Source organism: Barbus barbus (assembly GCF_936440315.1).
Source record: "Barbus barbus genome assembly, chromosome: 29".
Lineage (NCBI taxonomy): Eukaryota > Metazoa > Chordata > Actinopteri > Cypriniformes > Cyprinidae > Barbus > Barbus barbus.
Window position 1 is genome coordinate 1,253,554 of NC_136757.1, and position 21,336 is coordinate 1,274,889.

General features: G+C 40.2%; 1 protein-coding gene across 1 annotated transcript in view; it reads right to left on the reverse strand.

Annotated features, from left to right (window-relative positions):
* Positions 1-21,336, reverse strand: part of brpf1 (bromodomain and PHD finger containing, 1) — a 47,188-nt gene that overhangs the window by 8,629 nt on the left and 17,223 nt on the right. The window contains exons 4-11 of the mRNA XM_079385080.1: positions 16,728-17,015; positions 14,817-15,331; positions 13,505-13,673; positions 13,295-13,426; positions 10,498-10,626; positions 9,600-9,963; positions 5,663-5,965; positions 3,705-3,977 (exon numbers count right to left, since the gene is read on the reverse strand). Coding sequence (XP_079241206.1) covers positions 3,705-3,977; positions 5,663-5,965; positions 9,600-9,963; positions 10,498-10,626; positions 13,295-13,426; positions 13,505-13,673; positions 14,817-15,331; positions 16,728-17,015 — 2,173 coding nt within the window. The remainder of the gene's footprint in view (positions 1-3,704; positions 3,978-5,662; positions 5,966-9,599; positions 9,964-10,497; positions 10,627-13,294; positions 13,427-13,504; positions 13,674-14,816; positions 15,332-16,727; positions 17,016-21,336) is intronic.

Here is a 21,336-nt window from a genome sequence, read left to right on the forward strand (position 1 = left end):
CCCCACCTCGGACAGTCTGATCACCTTTCTTTGTTTCTCACCCCCAAGTATTCACCCCTCATCAACCGTGTGAAGCCATCAGTGAAGACCATCAAAGTGTGGCCAATGGGAGCAGAGTCTGTACTTCAGGACAAGTTTCAACACACAGACTGGAGTATGTTTGCTTCTCAGGCTGCCAGTGGCTCTCACACGGACATTGACATCTATACCACCTCTGTACTGGACTACATCAATACCTCCATTGACAGTGTCACAACAGAGAAACAGATCACAACGTACCCTAATCAGAAGCCATGGATGAACAAGGAAGTGCGGCTCTTGCTGAAAGCCCGCAACACTGCTTTCAGATCAGATGACGCTCAGGCCTACAGCATATCCAGGGCTAACCTGAAGAGGGGCATCAAGAAGGCCAAGCACTGCTACAAGCTAAAGATAGAGGAGCATTTTTCCAACTCTGACCCCCGGCGCATGTGGCAGGGCATCCAGGTCATCAGTGACTACAAGCCATGCAACTCCACTCCAACGGTCACAGACGTCTCCTTCCTTAACGAGCTAAATGACTTTTATGCTCGCTTTGACAACAACAAGAAGGAGACAGCCACCAAGATCACACTCTCAGGAGACCATCAGACCCTCAAACTCACCTCCACAGATGTCTGCACAGCATTGAGCTGGATCAACGCATACAAGGCTGCTGGCCCCGACGGCATTCCTGGACGTGTGCTCAGGACATGTGCAGAGCAGCTCGCAGGGGTCTTCACAGACATTTTCAATCTGTCACTCACCCAAGCAATGGTGCCAACATGCTTTAAGTCCACATCCATTGTGCCAGTGCCGAAACACTCCTCCCCAACGTGCCTGAATGACTACCGCCCCGTAGCACTCACACCCATTGTTATGAAGTGCTTTGAGCGACTGGTCCTGGCACACCTCAAGAACTGCCTCCCACCCACACTGGACCCACACCAATTTGCCTATAGAAGCAATAGAAGCACTGAGGATGCAGTAGGCACAGTACTGCACTCGGTACTCACACACCTGGAAAACAACAACACATATGCACGGATATTATTTGTTGATTTCAGCTCAGCATTCAACACCGTCATTCCCTCCAAGCTGACCACTAAACTTGGAGACTTGGGTGTTAACACCTCCCTTTGCAGCTGGATTATGGACTTTCTGACCAACAGACCTCAGCATGTTAGGTCAGGCCTCACCTGCTCCACCACCATCACACTCAACACCGGCGTACCACAGGGCTGTGTGCTGAGCCCATTTCTCTACTCCCTCTACACCCATGACTGCAGGCCTGTGCATGGATCCAACTCCATCATCAAGTTTGCTGACGACACCACAGTGATTGGCCTCATCAGAGACAACGATGAGACTGCCTACAGGGAGGAGGTACAGCACCTGGCTGCATGGTGTGCTGACAATAGCCTGCTCCTCAACACCAGCAAGACAAAGGAACTTATTGTGGACTTCAGGAAGAAGAAAATTGGAACGCATGACCCCATCCACATTAACGGGATGGTTGTTGAACGTGTCTCCAGCTTCAAGTTCCTGGGAACCCACATCTCGGAGGACCTGACCTGGACCACCAACACATCCAGCCTAGTCAAGAAGGCCACCAACGCCTCTTCTTCCTTAGGACACTGAAGAAGAACCACCTGTCTCCAATCATCCAGCGGAACTTCTACCGGTGTGCAATTGAAAGCATCCTGACCAACTGCATCACAGTCTGGTATGGGAACTGCTCAGCTGCTGACCGCAAGGCACTAGTGCAATGAACAGGGTGAAAGTACTATGTACTTTCACAGGGTGGTGAAAACCGCCCAACGCATCACAGGGACACCACTCCCTGCCATTGAGGACGTCCAGAGAAAACGCTGTTTACGTCGAGCTCGCGGCATTCTTAAGGACTCCTCTCACCCTGACCATAGACTGTTTAACTTACTGCCCTCTGGGAGGCGCTTCAGGAGCCTCCGAACAAGGACAAGCAGACTCAGGAACAGCTTTTTCCCTACAGCTGTTTCCCTACTAAACTCTGCCCAATGATACCCCCCTCACACACCACTACAAACTCTTCACCGCTCCCCATCATTAAATCGATTAAAAAAACAAAACAAAAAAAAACAACCAATCTACACACTGAGTATTATGTACTGTAAATTTTTATTTCTATGCACTTTCAATGTTCATTGCACTAGTGTTTATATATATTAATTTATAGCTTATTCATATCCATTTGTAATTATTTTCATAGTTTTTGCTCATAGTGTACATACATTTACTGCACAATCCATCTGTATAGTATGTTCATATCACCCATCTGTATATCATACTGATAGTATTTAAAAACTTGTAAATTATGTCCATAGTACTGCCTTATCTGTATATTCTGTACATATGTAACATATTGCAGGCACTGTATATCCTGTACCTCTGCTTATTGCACTTCTGGTTAGATGCTAACTGCATTTCGTTGCCCTGTACCTTACATGTGCAATGACAATAAAGTTGAATCTAATCTAATCTAATCTGGTTATTCACTCCCCCACCTACAATCCCTGCCGGACCTGAGACTCGAACCCACGACCTTCAGGTTATAAATCCAACTCTATCCATTAGGCCACGACTGCCCCCTAATATTACAGCCCCAGCTTTGTAACGAGTTCCTGTTAGTTGTTTTAAAATGTATATACCATATAGAGGATATTTAAAATAACATTAATCTCATAACATTATGAAATTGTTGTGCGTATACATTTATGCCACCTCCTCCCTTTCAAATGAAAGAGCCAATCACCAGTCTGTAGGGATGTAACGATATGATCAACATCTCGATATTATCGTGGTCACATGACGATATAAAACGATAGGTCTTCTGGGAAAAATGTTACTTTTTAAAATATATTTAAACTTCTTATTCTAACATAAAAGGTCTTTAAAGTTGTGTTTTGGGCCATTATGCTTTGGCACAGTGTCTGTCAAAGGAATTCAAACTGAAAGCACAATATGGCTTAATCTCTCATCAAGTCTGTTTTTGCAGTGCATTTCAAAGCGAAGCGCACACTTCATTCAGACGATCAGCTCGTGATCCGGTGTTTTCCACGTCTCAGAACGACTCCGTTCACACTGAATTCTAATTTGTTTGGCTTCTAAAACAGCAGTGTGAATGTAAATTAGACTGAGACAGTATATCACAAATAAAAAGAGGGTTGAGTCCCCTTTAAAGTTCAGCTACAAGTCAATTCACCGACTTTTTCCTGACTGAAGTGAGTTGGGGCTCTTAATTTTGAACTCTCAAAGTGCACAAGATAGAATAATTTAACTTTAAAATGTACAAAATTTTCATTTTTTTCCAATTCTTCATTTGTCTTTTTTTAAGTATCGCAATAAATATCGTATCATCGACTTCATATCGCGATATTAATGTATTGTGAAATTTTGATATCGTTACATCCCCACCAGTCTTTAATGTCACCTGGTCTTTAAATGAAACTTTCCCTCGCAAAGTCATATTCATTAAATATCCAGAAGTACTTTTTAAAAATACTCACATCTAATTAAAACGTGGATGATGTTATGCATTATTTCTGGATGCTGTGTATAAAATGCTTAGTAGAGTATGGTAAGGGCTGCATGTCAGTCTTGATGCTGCCTTAGAAGGGTGTTTCTGTGAGCGTGTGGAACAGACGTACCCAGTATGAGGTGATCGTGCTCGCTGTCGGACTCAGAGCTGGAGCTGGACTGGGGACTGTGGGGTCTCTTGCGGGACGAGGTGAGCGAGGGGAGCTGCGGAGGGCCTATTGGACTGGGCCCCAGCACCCCCGGCCCATGCAGCGCCTCTCGGTTCTTAGGAGGTCGACCCGGGCGCTTAGGAGGCCCGGCGGCTTTAGGGTTCTTCTTGGAGAAGAGGACAGAGGTACGCCGGCCGACCTCAGGGGCCAGAGCAGAAGATGATGTGCTCAGATCTACAGAGAGATAGAAAGCCTAAATGTGACCCTGGAGCACAAAAGCAGTCATGAGTAGCACAGGTATATTTGTAGCAATAGCCAACTATACATTGTATGGGTCAAAAATCATAAGGATATTAAGTAAAGATCATGTTCCATGAAGATATTTTGTAAATTTCATACCGTAAATATAGCAAAACTTAATTTTTGATTAGTAATATGCATTGCTAAGAACTTCATTTGAACAACTTTAAAGGAGATTTTCTCAATATTTAGATTTTTTTGCTCCCTCAGATTCCAGATTTTCAAATAGTTGTATCTCAGACAAATATTGTCCAATCCTAACAAACCATACATCAATGGAAAGATTATTTATTCAACTGATGATGATGTATAAATAAATAAAAAAATAATAATTTAATTGACCCTTACGACTGGATTTGTGGTCCAGGGTCACAAATATGTGTCCATTTAAAAAGAATCAGTTTTTGAGGATGACTGAATTAATATGTAAAATACAGAGACAGTAAACGGTGTGGTCTGTGTGGTAGCTATTAAAGTGGCAAAGACCTGACGAAGACCTTGTTTGGGTCGAATGGTGTAATATATTAAAGTTTTATAATAGCAGATAAAACAGTATGCCGGTTTTTTTTCTTTACTTTTCTTTCAGTTATCGATGTGGACCAACAGTAACTGGTGTATCAGTTCAATCCAACAATACACAAATCAGCTTTTTGCGGCCAATTATATTATTTAAATAATTTCTATGGTAATTTTAAGTGCAATGGGAGCTTCCTTAATTTACATAGAAATAACACTATACATTTTAATTGAGATGTGCCATCTATGAACAGAAGCATACTGTCTAGTGCTCAACCATCCCCACCAACATTATGTTCATGTGTTCAAACATTAGCCCGACGTATATTTAATAATAAGAATACTAGTAACCTGGTTTGTGTGGTCATGAAAGTTTTCATATTTGACTTTATATCCAAAGTTTATTGGATGCTGTAATGTACTAGTTTAGATGAATAAAATGATAGTGCATACTAGGGCTGTCGCGATTCGCTGATTTTAGTCGATTTTAAGTGTTTTTTGATGATAATGTTATTTTTAGACTAGAACACATGGATATGATGTCATTCTCACACTATAATATTGAACTGATTTCAGTGATTATGAGATGGACACCTGCTTCTTCTTGCACTCTGTTACACTTCACTTTTGCTTTAAAAAAGGATTTCATAGAAATTTGGATTTCATTTGGTTTAATACAATATTTTTAAGTAAAATTGTTGATTTTTTGCGGGAAATTAATCGTTTAGATTAACCGATTAATCGAAAAATTAGTCGATAGATAAATGGAAATAAAAATATTCGTTAGTGGCAGCCCTAGTGCATACTCAAATACAGCATAAAAAGAATGCAAGCCTCTAGATCCTAGATTTTCAGAAGAAAATATGAACGGTGTTTGCCCGTTTTGAGTATTACTGTGATATTCTGTTCTCCATGGTTTGGGTCCCTCCTTTAATGCAATTTATTGAACCTGTTTTATTCTCCACCGGGGGAAAATCTCAAGTCTGATTGATTTGTAAACTAACAGCACACCTCTCCTCAACAAGCTGCACGATTTGAGGCATCACATAAAAACTGGATGAGTTGCATGGGTTGGTTCAAAGCTGTCTGTGGTGTTTCCTGACCTTTCCCACCGATCTCGTGGCTGCTGCTCTCTCCTTCATCGTGACGGTTTCCCCCTGAGCCGCGATGCGCGAGGACCGAGCCGTGCTCCAGAGACAGGCCCGACTCGAGGCTGCCCATGCCACAAATGCCCTCGCGCTGGTGGGCCAGCTTCCGCTTCAGTACCGTCATCTCTTTCTTCAGGGCTTTAGCTCGCCGCGACTGACCGATGCTGTGCTTCCCTGACATGACATCAATGTAGTGCGCCTCCAGGATCTGCAGCTGCTCCTCTACGGGCAAACGCCGCCGATTCTCCACCAGGAAATCTGCCAGAGAAGACCACAACAGAACATTCACTTTCCATGTAAGAAGGTGCAAAACACGACCTGAAACCTTCATTTGGCTTTTCAGAAAACCGTCAGTGAAGCGAGTTGCTTAACCTTTGGTTGCACTACAGATGATCGACTGCTTCCATCTGTCGTGCTGCTAAGAGATTGTAGCTCCGTGTAGCTTCGCTTTTCTATTGAATCTCTATCTTACTTTCACTCTCTGTTGTTTAAAGTGATAATATATAACTTAATTCCCACCATATTTCTGGTATTATCTATCAAACTAATTTGATCGTTCGTGTTTTAAAACCGCGAGTGCTGCATGTTAGCGTTCGTTAGCCGGTTAGCTTGTCACTCGCGGTTCCATTCGCATCTATATTCGCACCAATTATTGTGTTCTTTTTTCTCGCTACGTTTTTCATGAGTTCAAACAACAGTGGTAAGCTAATCATTCTTCAAATCACGGTGAGTAATGGCTTCTCCTGCTATTGTTATTTGCACTGTTTGCCACATGTACAGTTTATCTCTCTCTGTCAGCTGCAAGGGATTCACATGTGATAAATGCAGGGAAATAGTTAGGCTGACAGAGAAGGTTTCAGAATTAGAGACGCGCATCCAAAGTTTATTTGAGGATAGTAAGAATGTGAGGGCTGTAGATACTGCTTTGGATGCGACTAGCTCAGGGAGTCCTGTACATTGTTAGATAGCGGTAGATCCCGGGCAGCAGGCAGCTGGGTGACTGTGAGGCGGCCTAGTCACAGGTCAAAACACCACTCTTCCATTCCGGTCAGAACATCAAACAGGTTCTCCCCACTCAGTGAAGCACCCACTGAGAAACCTGATGAAAGTGCTCTAGTTATTGGTGATTCTATTGTACGGAACGTGAAAATTGAGACACCAGCCACCATAGTCCATTGTTTACCGGGAGCCAGAGCGCCTGACATCTTGGCAAATTTAAAAGTGCTGACTAATGCTAAACGTAAATTCAGTAAGATTGTTATCCACGTCGGCGCTAATGATGTTCGACTTCGCCAGTTGGAGATCACTAAATATAATGTTAAAGAGGTGTGTGAACTTGCAAGTATGATGTCAGACACTGTAATATGCTCTGGTCCGCTCCCTGCTTACCGGGGTGATGAGATTCATAGCAGACTGCTGTCACTCAATGGCTGGATGTCTAAGTGGTGCCCGCAGAATAATATAGGTTTCATAGACAATTGGAAGAGTTTTTGGGGCCGTACTTGACTAACTGGGGCCCAGGTCAGGAAGCAGACAGACTGGCTAAACCGACCGTCTGCTAGCCGCCTCACGTCACAGAAGTCAGTTAATTCTCAGCACATAGAGACTCTTTCACCTAGATATCACACTATAGAGACTGTGTCTGTTCCCCGAACTAGAAAATACAGAAAACATCCAAACCAAAGTAAGAGTAACAATTTAATTGATGTTCAACAAATAAAAAACAGATATAATACAGATAAAGAAATGATAAAGCTTGGCTTATTGAATATTAGATCCCTTTCTACAAAAGCTTTTTGTAAATGATATGATCACGGACCATAAACTAGATGTGCTTTGTTTAACAGAAACCTGTATAAAACCAGATGACTACATTACTTTAAACGAGTCCACCCCCCCGTCCTGTGCTTTAGCTTCCACTCTCCGCACAAACGACTGGATGCAGCGCATATTTATCTAGGTTTAACGTTTAAACATTGTTATATGCTTGAACTGTTTTATATTTATAGATTTTATTTTATTTAAGTCGTGATGATTTGAGAAGGCTAAATTGATCAAACATAGGCTAAGATCAGCTGGCCGTTACTTTAAAAAACAAAAACTTATATTTAACGAACAAAAAATACTCCAAACATTTCTCTAAATTAACTTGAAGAAACAAATTAATCACTTTTCCTAAACATACAAAACTGCACTATTTTAATGGCTGAAACAGTTAGTATAAGCTGTTTTGGGGGAAGGAGGAAAAAAGACGGGCTCGGGTCGGTAATTCTGATGAGCCGTCGGACACGGGCCGGGCTAGGGCCTAAATTTACTTTTTGGTCTACTTTGGAGAACCACTAGACTGTTCATCTCATTCATTTATTTACTCATTCGTTCATTTATTTTCTGAGGACTACAATATCTGAAATCCTATTACCAAAATTTTAAACATGTCTGAAAACAGTGTACAATCTCGATTTAATGTTTTTTTACTACAAAATTAGTTAAACTTTGTCAAAACTACAACTGTGTATGATTTTGTCAACGATTAATCAACGATCGAGATTAAAGCTATCGACGGTCGATTAAGCAGTTTAATTTTGGGCTGGATCTTTGAGAAAAAAATTCAATAATGTACAAATTACGCTTTTAATGTGATCCAAACTTTAAAAGTACATTGAAATAGAAACAATATAAAGTCCTTCAACATGGAAAGCAATAGAAATTTAGTCCTGTTTAATTGTAATTTCCCCAGATAGGCCACTTGTTTCATATTGGGCGCTGCGCTTTATGTATACTTCATTTCTATAACCTGTTCCTACGACTTATAAATTTGTGGCCATGGTCCATGTTTTATTAATTTGGGAAAGAATTTAGTCGTAGGAACGAATTCTTACTTCACGGCCACGAAATCTTTTATTTCCCACTGAGTCTGACTGGAGCCCGTGTCTTTTTCTCTTTCTCTCTTCCTCATTACACACTGCAGCCATTAAATAGTTTTGGTTTTTAATGGCAAAGTGGTTTTATTAATTTTAGTTTCTTTATTAAGTTCATTTAGAAATATGTTTGGAACACTTTTTGTTTGTTAAATACAGCGGCAGACATTGAGTTGAAATGTTTGATCAATTCAGCCTTCTCAAATCATCACGGCTTGCCTAAAATAAAATCTATAGATATAAAACACTTCAAGCATATCACAATATTAAGTTTAAACATTTAACCTAGATAAATATGCAATATTAGATGCATATCAACAGTTTGTGCGGCGAGTGGAAGCTGAGGCGTGTGTTGCAGGACATGGAGGCGTCAGCGCAATCACTTGCATGTTTTTCTTAATAACAGTGGAAACAACTTAAACTACGCCGTAATGTTTTGCTCATAAATGTAAGAGTAATACATCATTCTACACTGTAAAGGGTCTACTTTTATTTGTGTGCACTCACAATGTCAACAAAATGTTGTGCTTTTATAAAATAAAGAAAACAAACTGCACTTTCTGCCATCTCCGTATTGAGCGGGAGTGTCAACTGCAAACATTGCGATTTAGTTTTAAAATACAATAAAATACAATATGAAAGTATAATGATCCCAAACGTAACTACAGTGCGCTCTCTTCATTTTATCAAATGATCAGTATCACATCTGTTAATTGTACAATCCCGCTACTAGCCCTTTATTTAGATTAAAAACCCCTTTCATTCGAGTGAGGAAGCTGGTGTTTTGATGCCAGAACTGTATGCCACTGCAATAGACGCATTTCTCAGTACTAAGGTTTAATCGATTAATTGATCGTTAATTTAAACGATGATCGATCGTGGGAATGATCGAAAGTTGACATCCCTAGGCATTTAATATGCTAAGAATACTAAGTTGAATGCTACTGTAATTTTCTGTTAGATAACATACTCACCGTCATCAATGAGTGATGCTGATCTCTCTCGGTCTCTGTCTTTGTCTCTTTCTCGATCTCTCTCTCGTTCGTGCGGTGAATCCGGGCTTGGTTCTCGAGGAAGATGCATGCCCGTCTCGTAATCGAATCCGATTCTCTCTGCCTGTCTGCGAGCTTGCCGTAAAACGGCGCCACCTGCTTCTCGCAATCGTAGCGCAGCACGGTAGAAAACAGTGTCTTTGGCGTTGTACTTCAAACAGTTGTTGACGATCAACAGAAAGTCACCCTCGAAAGCTTCGAAGCTGAGATAGCGATGCGACTCTAAACACTTCCACATGGTCTGGAAATCCATTGGCCGCTCGATGTGGTCCAGGTAATCTGGGACCTGGAGAAGACACAACACAACCACATTCACAGTAAGAGCTATACCTGAAGTATTTAGAGAACTACATTCAATTCAAGTATATTTGTATAGCACTTTTCACGATACAAATTGTTGCAAAGCAGCTTTACAGAAAGTTTCTATTTTAAAGTTTCTACTTTATATTTAGTTGCATCTTATCAGTGGTGACTGTGTGAAGTTGATGTCCATATGGCAGAAATGTACAGTCAAATTTCTTGCAGTTAGTTAATGACATGTAATCAAACAGACGGTGAACACCATTAACTGCAATGATTATAAGCTGCAATTAAACTTGTAGCAAAATTTGATCGTTTTGAATGTTGTTTGAGGCTGGCATCATCTGAGGTCCTCTGAGGGGATGAAAATTCTGGCATCAGCGCAAAAACAGCTTCACATTATGTAACACAATACCAAAAAACAAAAGACAAGCAGCAGCAGAATTACTATGAAAGATTATAGATTATCCAATATCCTAGAGGAGTTCAAGACACCTCTGTAAGGGCCGTGTGTATGTACCTCACTTAAAGGTACAGGCTCGGTGAAGAAGTTATTGGTGTCCCGCTCCTGCAGTTGATCCAGTGTGCTTCGCAACAACACCAGCAATGGAGTCAACTGCATCTCTAACACCACCTCCTGTATCTTGATCTGAACAAACACAGAAATACACGTCAGTCAAAAAAGTGCTGGGCAGTATACCGGTTCATACAGAATACCAGTGTTTATTTTTCTTATGATACGAATTTTTTAAATATGGCAATATGTCGTTTAAACAACGTTTGGAACGCAACACTGTTTGAGAGGGTCTCTTTTCACTGTTGTGCTGTGGAGAGGACACAGCTGTGTATTACTAAGCGTAAAAGTTCAGAAACTGAAGCTGTAGGACGTGATGACACAGAAGAACGTATCCACAATATCCACCGCCCGCTGCCATCAGCTCCCACGTCTCTCACACACGAGCGCGACTTCAGCCCTAGATTTAGAAACTTTCAGACCCTTTTAGCGGCTTTTTTCCCATAGAATATACATACCGACAAACCTAGTAACTTTTTTTGGATAAACCTTAGCTATGGTTGAAAGATGTCTCCAGTGCTGCCCCACGAGCGCGAGGTCTCCCGGAGCAGTGTCACCTCTCTCTGTGTCTGTTCTGCAGTGAGCGGCAGGGAAGCAGCGCATTCAGCTGGCCGTACTGCAGCAGACTCATCAGTAAATGAGCACTAAACAGCGTTTCCAGGCACCTGTCGCTCTTTTTTGTTTGTTGTTTTTTAGTTTGTTGCTCAGACGCAGGCAGTGCACTGCATGAGACTAAAAAAAAAGTAATATAGCCAAAACCACCACATACAGTCGCTCTTTAGTGTAGATGCATGTTGATTTTATCAGACGATGTCACGATTATAAATCAGAGTGACTCCTGGTTAACATTAATTAATGGGTCGTGTTTAGTCACTATTTAGTGTGGAATTCATCATGACAGTAAAATAGGGCATTCTCAGTCAATCTACTGCAGTATTTCCTGTCTCAGTCAATAGAAAATGTGGTTAACACCCGGTCATGCATGAAAAAATAAATACCGTCATATACCATGAAACCGGTATCATTTTTAAAAATACCGTGATATAAATTTTTGGTCATACCGCCCAGCACTGATTTTCGGTCCTTTGTATTAAACTACACATACATACATGATGCTGTTTTGAATCTAATTGTTTAAGCAACTTAATTATATATGGTTTATAAACATTATGCACTTTTACAAAGGAAGTTGTGTTATTTTATTGCTTTGAAGAAACGTGCATTAATAATATTTTGCTCGATGCACCCTCTTGTGGCCTCAGGAGAGAAGCCAAAACCTTTTTCCCCCCTAACTGAAATTATGCCTTTTAAATTCAAATATAATTCGAATATTGATAATATTTAAGTCCAAAATTAAAATTTAGTTTTTGAGCCCTAATAGACATCAAGGGGGGCTAGTCCCCCCAATAATTAGTAATCTCTAAACCTTTTTCTTAAATATTGCCTATTCGAGAGAGAGTATTGTATTCTATATAATAGCACTGTCCTTGGAGCGGACCTGACCTACATTTCACTGCTGGTTATACCCTGTATAATTGTGTATGTGACAAATAAAAACTCTTGAATCTTGAATCTTGAGAGATGAAAGTTGCGGTTATGCACGTCTCTCTTTACAATGAGTGTGTTTATCCTCATTGTTGGAAAATATACTGTAGCGAATATTTAAACTGTTATTAATAAAAGTCACAAGGCAGCGTTGACAAGTTTCTTTGCTCCTTTGATCTTCGGTTATTTACTTTCACTGTTCATTTTTTTGCTCTATGGTACATCATCTTTAATTTAATAGCGGCTCCATTGCAGCGGCTCAGTACTGTAATTGCGTGTTTTGCTGTAATAATGCAGGGAACCACTGGTTATAAATCTCCTAACTGTGATATTTTCAGAAATAAAAGTTGCTTTTTTTCATCTGAAACGTGCAGCAATTTATATTCCAAAGCCACTCATATAATGTATAATCACTCATGAAGCAAGCAAAACGTGCAACGCGCGCACGTATTTGTACTGGTGCAGAATGAGAGGGACAAATACAGAACATAGCGCATAGGCTGTTAGTTTCACTTTCGCCAGAATGTCGTGTATGCTTAAGGTTGAAAATAAATTATGGTTTATAGTGAATACCCCTATAAACTGTCTTATATTTACGATTTAGTTTTAAGCCAAATGATGCATGTGCCAAGTGAGCGAACATCAATAAAGATCACACAACAGAAGTGCGCGCACACTCTCTCTCTCTCTCTCTCCCTCCCTACCGTTAAGTAACTCGTGTATTGTTTTACTTACTTGTTTTTGACATATCCGAGCGAACTACAGACTATCCAGTGATGTCTGTGAGAAAGGGATATTCACTCGACGAGCTCACTCATCTGCGCCGCCGCGCGCTCAATCCACTCAGCGTGCTTTGCTTAGCCCATCAGCTCGCGCACATCAGCTATACAGGCGTCAATACTGAATGTTTAACATTAATTTCATTGCATGCATATACTTCGTAGACATCCTTAATCTCTAATAACTCCATTCTGCTGTCTGTTGTTCTGTTGTCTGTATTTCTTTGTCTGAATATGGCACTTATCACATGCTGTGTGGTATCGGCGTTTGGTATCGGGGCATTTTAACGAGTACGAGTACAGGAGCTCAGTATCGGCCCGATACCGATACCAGTATCGGTGCATCCCTAATAGCAGTGGTGTACCACTTCTTAGGGGTAGGCGAAGGGATATAAAATAGAATTGGGATTGGGCCTTACAGTCTCTCTCTTGAGTTTCTCTCTCTTGCGGATGAGCTCCACCAGCAGCCGGGCTCGTTCCAGGTCGTGACGGAGTCTCTGCCATGCTTTAAGCTGCTCCTTCAGGATCGAGTGTTTCTCCTGGCCATCCCTCTGTTCAAACAAACAAACACAGCATCAGTGAGAAGCTCCTGCTGGTGTTTCTCCCGGTGAATCGTGCCGTGTACAGACCGTGGCGGGGAGCGGCTCAGCGTTGCGCTGCGACTGCAGGTGCGTCTGGAGACGCCGCAGGAGAGGAACGCCGTTGCGGCTCTGTCTCTTCAGCGTCCAGTAGCTGTGAAGCCTCTGCATGAACTGACTCTTTCTCTGCACCGTCAGGTTACTCGTGATCTTACTTAACCTACAGCAGGAGACACCACACGCTCGGTCACACTAGAGCTTCTGGAGTGTCAGAGCGCTTTGCACATTTCATCTGACCATTACATTTCCTAAAGAACCATTAAACGTTTGAAATTACACTGCCGTTCAAAAGTTTGGGATCAGTAAGATTTTAAATGTTTATAAAGAAGTTTCTTATGCTCATCAAGGCTGTATCTATTTGATCAAAAATGTAATTGTGTGAAATATTATTGCAATTTAAAATAATAATAGTTTTCTATTTTAATATACTTTAAAATATGATTTATTCCTATGAAGCAAAGCTGAATTTTCAGCATCATTACTCCAGTCTTCAGTGTCACATGATCTTTCAGAAATCATAATAATATGCTGATTTATTACAATGTTGGAAACATTCATATTTTTTGGAACCTGTTACTTTTTTCCAGATTTTTTGATAAATAAAATGTTAAACAGAACAGTGTTTTTTTCTAAATATAAATTTTGTGTTACAATATGCACTACTATTTAAAAGTTTGAGGTCAGTAATTTTTTTTTTTTTTTAAAGAAATGAATACTTTTATTCAGAAAGGATGATTTAAATGGATAAAAAAATGAAAGTAAAGACTTACATTGTTAGAAAAAATTTCTATTTTGAATAATTGCTGTTCTTTTGAACTTTTTATTCATCAAAGAATCAAAAAAAAACTATCACAGGTTACAAAAATATATTAAGCAGCACAACAGTTTCAACACTCATAATAAATCTGCATATTAGAATAATTTCTGAAGGATCATGTGACACTGAAGCCTGGAGTAATGATACTGAAAATACAGCACTGTGTCACAGAAATAAATTATACTTTAAAGTATATTAAAATAGGAAACCAATTTTAGAAATTGCAAAAATATTTCACAATATCACTTGTTTTTTTCTGTATTTTTGATCAATAAAGATCAATAAATGCAGCATAAGAGATTCCATTAAAAAATATTAAAAATGTAACTGATCCAAAACTTTTGAACGGCAGTGTACATCAAACCTGTTCATTCTTTGATTTCACTTTAAATAAACAGGTGTCATTACTCAAAGTTAGAGCAACATTATGTTATAGGGGGTGATTTATTAATATTATTTTGGGATCAAAGCAAATATCTTGCATACTTGTGCGGTGGAATGCATGGCACTGACACCACCGGCGCAGCCGCTCTCCTCTCGGCCAGGATCTTTCTGGCCCTCTTCATCTTCATCCGTGATTTGGCTTTGGCCCTCTTGGCGCGCTCTGAGCTCCAGCCCTTCCCGTCTTCCTCGCTGCCCGCCACATCCTCCTCATCCTCCGCCTCACCATCGCTGTGGGAGGAGTCTACACTGGCCCCTCCCACACCCCCAAGGGGCCGGGCAGAGCCTGGTGGTGTATGGATGTCGCAGTAGGCCGTTTTGCGCACACTAAATGAAGTCCCGTTAGCGCCAGTCTCACGCACCGGCTCCATCTTCATGTAGAGGCCAGCCTGCTGAGCACAGGTGACGTGGAAGGCGGTGTAGCAGTTGGCTTTGTGGCACTGGATGCAGGCGCCAGAGCCGCGCTGTTTACAGATGTAGCAGGTCAGCTTCCAGCGGGCAGGAGGGATGTGCTCGATGCTGTCGATGGGCTCCAGAAAGACCGTATTAGCAAAACACACCTGTCAGGAAAGCAGGAAATGATATGAGGAAAACAACACTTGAATGTGTTATAATCAGACATAATGTGATGAAGAACTGAGCAAAAAGTGCCTTCCATGCTGCCAGGGTTACTTAAATGTAACTATTATTTCAGCTAGCTGCTAAGGCAAGATTTCCCATTTTTGTAAAATAACTCAAATGCACTAACTAGGGATGCACTGATTCTATTTGGCAGTAGGGCTGGGTTAATGATTTCATGAGCGATCTTCATGTTGATGATGTGATATCGATTCTTAAATCCCAAGATCAACTCAGTCTATGCTGCTTTTTGTTGATGCTTCACAAAGCAACTAAACATTTTTTGAAATAAGAAAAGAAACAAAGCTTTTAAACTGACAATTTTATCACAAACTTTAAGCAATAAATGCTGTTTTAATGTGGCGTGACAGATCTCAGTTTAAGCGGCGCATGAATCGATCATCTTTTCTTCTTTACTATTTGTTACAACACAAAATAAACATGAACAAAGGCATGTTGAAAGATACAGAACAACTAGCCTAAATGGAAAGCATCGTGTCTCATGTTACTGATCAATCAATGGAAAGACGTAAATAAAAATAAGTGTCACGTAATGTCACATTTACCCCTGAAAAAAAGCACTCAATATCCATAGCATATCAATGTCGATAACTCTAGTTAAGAGCATTTTGCTAAATATATGAATTATATTACATATTCATTATATTTAGTTTCTTCATTATTGAATGCATGTTTGAATAAATCTGTCATGAAAGCAGGTTTTATGACAGCTACCATTTAAATGTTTATATTTCAGCAACAGATCGGAGTAGAAAAAATTAAGTGGTTAAAATGTTGATAAACACTGTCTTATGTGCAGTTTAAAAGTTTGCATATGACTAAGTTTTTATTTAAGTGTTTGATTATAGTATATCTAAAAATACTCACATAATCAAATGTAATAGTTTAAGCTTAACCTTTGATATTACAGTCATGCACCAATTGACAGGGTTTCCTGTATAGTTTACAGCTTTAGTTTTTCCTGACATGTACTGTACCTGATATCCAAATGATTCGAGATCAAATCGAGTGTGTGAATCAAAATCTAAAACAGTGAAATCTAACCAAACCAAAACAGTAATATTTGTAACAGTAATTTCACAGGGAGTCACACTCAAAAGATTTCAACACAACATCTAAAGACTCATTATCTTCTGGAGTAAATGTGCATTAATGCGAGTTGATCCCAGAGCAAAGCAGGAGAAAAAGCGAATTAATGAAATTCAGCAGACGCCATCACAGTCCCTCCATATGCAAGACACAGATCAAGACGATCACAGCCTTTCCTAGTTCTTTAAGAATCGGTCTCTGCAGCACACACACACACAGGCCACTCACCTCAGGGATCCAGAGGGCACACACCACATGAGCCCAGCGCGCGTCGTCCGTCTGCTTGAACGCGCCGCCCTTGTTCGGGCACAGGGCGCAGTCCACGGCTCTGGAGGGCGACTGCAGGCAGCGGCGGCACAGCCACTGGCCCTCTGGGATGTAGGGGACACCGTAGCACTCCTGATGCACTGCCAGGTTACACATGTCACAGAACAGGATGACGTTGCTGTTCTGACACTCGCCGTCGTTACATATGCAGCACACCGCATCTTCATCGATCAGAGAGCTGGGGTCACTCTGCAGGAGCGGAGGAGCATCGTCAATCACACGTGTGTGTGTGTGTGTGTGTGTGTGAGTGAGAGAGTGTGTGTGTGAGTGAGAGTGTGTGTGTGTGAGTGAGAGTGAGAGAGTGTGTGTGTGTGAGTGAGAGTGAGAGTGTGTGTGTGTGTGAGTGAGAGTGAGAGTGTGTGTGTGTGTCAATCCATGAGACCATCCAAATGTCAACAGGGACGTCATCTATGTCTTAATCAAATTTTAATTTCAATTACGATTACGATTTCCAACGATTATGAAGACAAGATAAATTGAGATAAAACTATTGTTGTGCCACATTCCATTTCACTCTGGTATTGTCTTGTGTTATAAATCCAGCGCGGCTTTCACTCCTCCTTAAAAGCACAAACTCACTCCCAGCCAGGTAAGTTTTTATTAAGTTCGATAAATGCATGATTTATGGTGGGCGATATACCGATACTAATTTGGCATGTATACATTTTGGAACACATGAAACAGTGTCACAGTGTAAATGATTAATTGAGTTCTTCATCACGTCTTATTGTACTTGCATGGTTAGATTCACACAGACTTGTGTTAAAATGCCCATCTTGGCGAGTATTCATATAAATGCAGTGGTTTATGTCTTAAAGGGGTCATATGATGCGATTTCAAGCTTTCCTTTCTCTTTGGAGTGTTACAAGCTGTTCATGCATAGATAAGATCCCTGAAGTTGCAAAGACCAAAGTCTCAAAACCAAAGAGATATTCTTTATAAAAGTTAAGACTCGACCACACCCCCCTAAAACGACTAGAGATCGACCGATATATCGATTTACCGATATTTTTACCGATATTTAAGCATTTTTCCATAATCGAATATCGGTTTTGTAATATCGGATTCCCCGATAAACACCGCCATCTTGTGGACGTTTTCAGAATTGCGCGCAGGATCGCAATTGCAGCGCATCTGAGGGGAGACGAGACAGCAACGGCGTGCAGGTACTTGATTTGCTGTAGTTAGTAAATTATTTAATATTACAGTCATTAATGCACAAATTAGATGTATTACATAAATGCCTGATATATAGTTTAAATGCAACTTGGCTCTAAGAAATATGATAAATAAGATACTCTGTCAAGCCCTGTCCCTATAAAGATAGGCTATAACTTTGCCTGAAATAACACAGCCATGAATTAGCACATGGTGGAAATAAAACCGCTGAATTTAATTCTCTCTGTGGTCTATTAGTCTTGTGAAGTCGGAGTCACATAGATAATCCGTCAAGTCCTCTCCCAATAAAGACGTAACTTTGCATGAATTAAATAATACAGCCATGAATGATTGCATGTTGGAAATAAAAACATTGAATGTAATTCTCTCTCTGTTGTCTATATGCTCATCATTAGTCTCGTGAAGCCGCTTTCATTTTATTTATTATCTCCGCGATCGATCGCAGTTTGAGTAGCCTATAGTTCTGTGTAAAGGCACAGATAAACCGCGCTGTCAGCAGCATAATTTAGAGCATGCCAGTTGAGAAATGCAATAAAATACAATGCTTGTTATATTCCAATATTCCAGAGAATATTATTCCGTGAATTAACATTATCCAGTGAATTATTCTTCACTCTTTATCCTATTAAACAGCTTATAAACCTACTAAAACTGTAGTTAAAAATGAAGTTGATATGACTCCTTTCCTTTATTTTCTCCATTTGAAAACATTAGACTTTCTATGTTCATTTTGCTTACTGCTAATATTAGTGTTGCTGCTAAAGCTTTTTATAAATAAAATGTTTTTTATTGTTGTAATACGAAGATTACATTGAACATGACAGGGCTCTAGACTGCGACCAAAATGGTAATTGTTTGCGAGTTAAAATTTGACGTGGTCGCATTTGTACGAGTGCCAGGTCTGCGCTGCTCCAAAGCGTCTGCTTCATACAGCGCGCGCTGCCAGCCGCAGCACATTATAGCAGGAGTCAGATTTCACTGATCACGTGAAGAGAGGTGCTTTCAGCCGAGCGCTTACTGGGTAGAGCCTGGTTTATACTCGCCGCGTCAGCACGAGCGTGAAGGTGCGCGTCGCGGATGGAGCGCAACGGATGGATTTGTTTTCAAACTAAAGTAAAAGACTGCTTCTTAAACCAGAGAAGGTGAACGTGGTGGTATTGTAGAAAAAACATGCAAGTCCTGTCAGCTACAGCCAGTTTAGTTTTACTTTTCTTTTTGTTTTCGTTTTGAGAAGCTTGTTATCTTTGCTGTTTACCTCAGGTTATGCTATGGAGGCTTTCCTTAATTAAAAAAAAAATATATATTAATAGTTATTTGCTTCCTCAGAGTTTGCTAAACATTCTGTAATATACTCGGTATATAGTATAGCATGTGTCCTGTGCCATGCCTCGTCTTATTCGTTTTTGTTGATAAATGTTATGTAAGAGTTTGTCATTGTCAACGTACTGTTTTATTGTTGTTGCGCTTTTTAATTAAGAATAACAATGAATCCATCTTTTGTTTTAGTCTTAAAAAGTTAAAGGTGTATAGATATAAGCAAAACAGACAATGATCTTTTCTTGTAAAATGTGACACCAAGATCGCAAATTTGAAAATAAAAAGCGCACGAAAAAAGGAATTCCTGTTCACAAAATTTAAATCACAAATAATACAGATGAAAAAGAACGAGTTGAATGTTGAAAACTTTCGTTACCATATAACTATAAACTATGATAAAAGTTCATCAGCATGCATTGATTAATCAAATGTTGTAGCAAAAACAAAAAACAAATTGCAACCAAATTATGTGCTCGTGTGCAAAAGTGAGATCAGTGGGAAGAATGAGTCTAGAGCCCTGCATGAAGGACTGCTAATTCTCAAAACATGTTTTGTTAAGATGACTGAAAGGAGGAAAAACCAGAGTGAAGTATGGACTTACTTCACGCAGTCATTTATTTACTTTATAACAGTAAATAAATATCGGTTCTGCATATCGGTTATCGGGCACATAGACATGCAAATAATTGGTATCGGTATCGGTTATAAAAAATCAATATCGGTCGATCACTAAAAACGACTCATTTAAACACGCCCCCACATGTCTACGTCACGGGGTGGGGAGATTTGCATAACATCGCCCAAATCTATAAGCAATGACAGAGGGCGTGATTTTTATTCTTGCTGTAGTATTGTTGCTGCAGCTGGTGTCATGTCTTGGAGACGGTGTGTTTCGTAGTGAAAGTACTTTGTTTGGGCTTCCAAAAGAGGACACAACTAGAAATCAGTGGTTAAGTTGTATTTTTTACAACACTGTTCCAGAACAGTTCAACCCAAATATTAGAGTGTGTGCAGTGGATTTTACAGAGGACTGTTTCCTGAAGCTGGGAGAGTAGCCTACAATGTTGGCTTACACAAAGACTGTTTCTATAAAGTGGGGCAATTCCAACTTTACAAGGACAGTCTGGCACTTCTGACTCACAGCCTGTAAGTACGTTTCTGCTACTGACGATTCAAACACGAGTTTTGAGCAGTGTAGAGTAGTGCTTGTTTGTCGTTTCTCCGATCACAAATGCAGACATGGTAATGTTTATGTGCTGCATCGCATCGCGTAAAAACAGTATAAGTCATTATAATCAGTAAATATGTCCCCACTGGATGCAACAAATGCCTAGTTTATAATGGGTTTTATTGTTTTAGTCTCATCAGCGTTAGGAAACGCCATCACAATACGGTGAGGGGCGTAACATTTCCGTCACACGCTTGAGGTATTCGGCCAATCACAACACACTGACCAATCAGAGCACGCCTTGCTTCTCAGAATGATGAGCTTTGTAAAAATCTAAGCGTTTCAGAAAGGCGGGGCATAGAGGAGCAACAATAATGTACAGTACGTGGAAAATAATGTGTTTTTTTTACTTTAAACCGCATAAATTGCATTACACAAAATACACAAAATATTGTTCTCTTTAGCAACGTCATATGACCCTTTTAAAGGGGTCATGACATGGCTTTTTTTTATTATTATTATTTTATTATGTTCCTTGAGGTTTACTTAAAAAGTTTTTTGCACAAAAACTAAATAAATATGTGGGAAAATTATTATTTTCAACCCTCATTCTCTGAAACAGCCTGTTGTTAAGGGCCTTTAAGGCTTCGGCCACTGTTATGATTGGCTAACACTATTGCATGGGAGTGCTTTGAAAACATGATCAAAATAAAATGGTAATTTCCAGACAAATTACGCTGGGATCCTTCTAATATCTGTACAAAGCGGTGAACGAGCTGTTTAAACTAAACGCATCAAAGTGAACGATCTTTCACTGCATGATTTGTCCTGAAGACAGACTCGAGC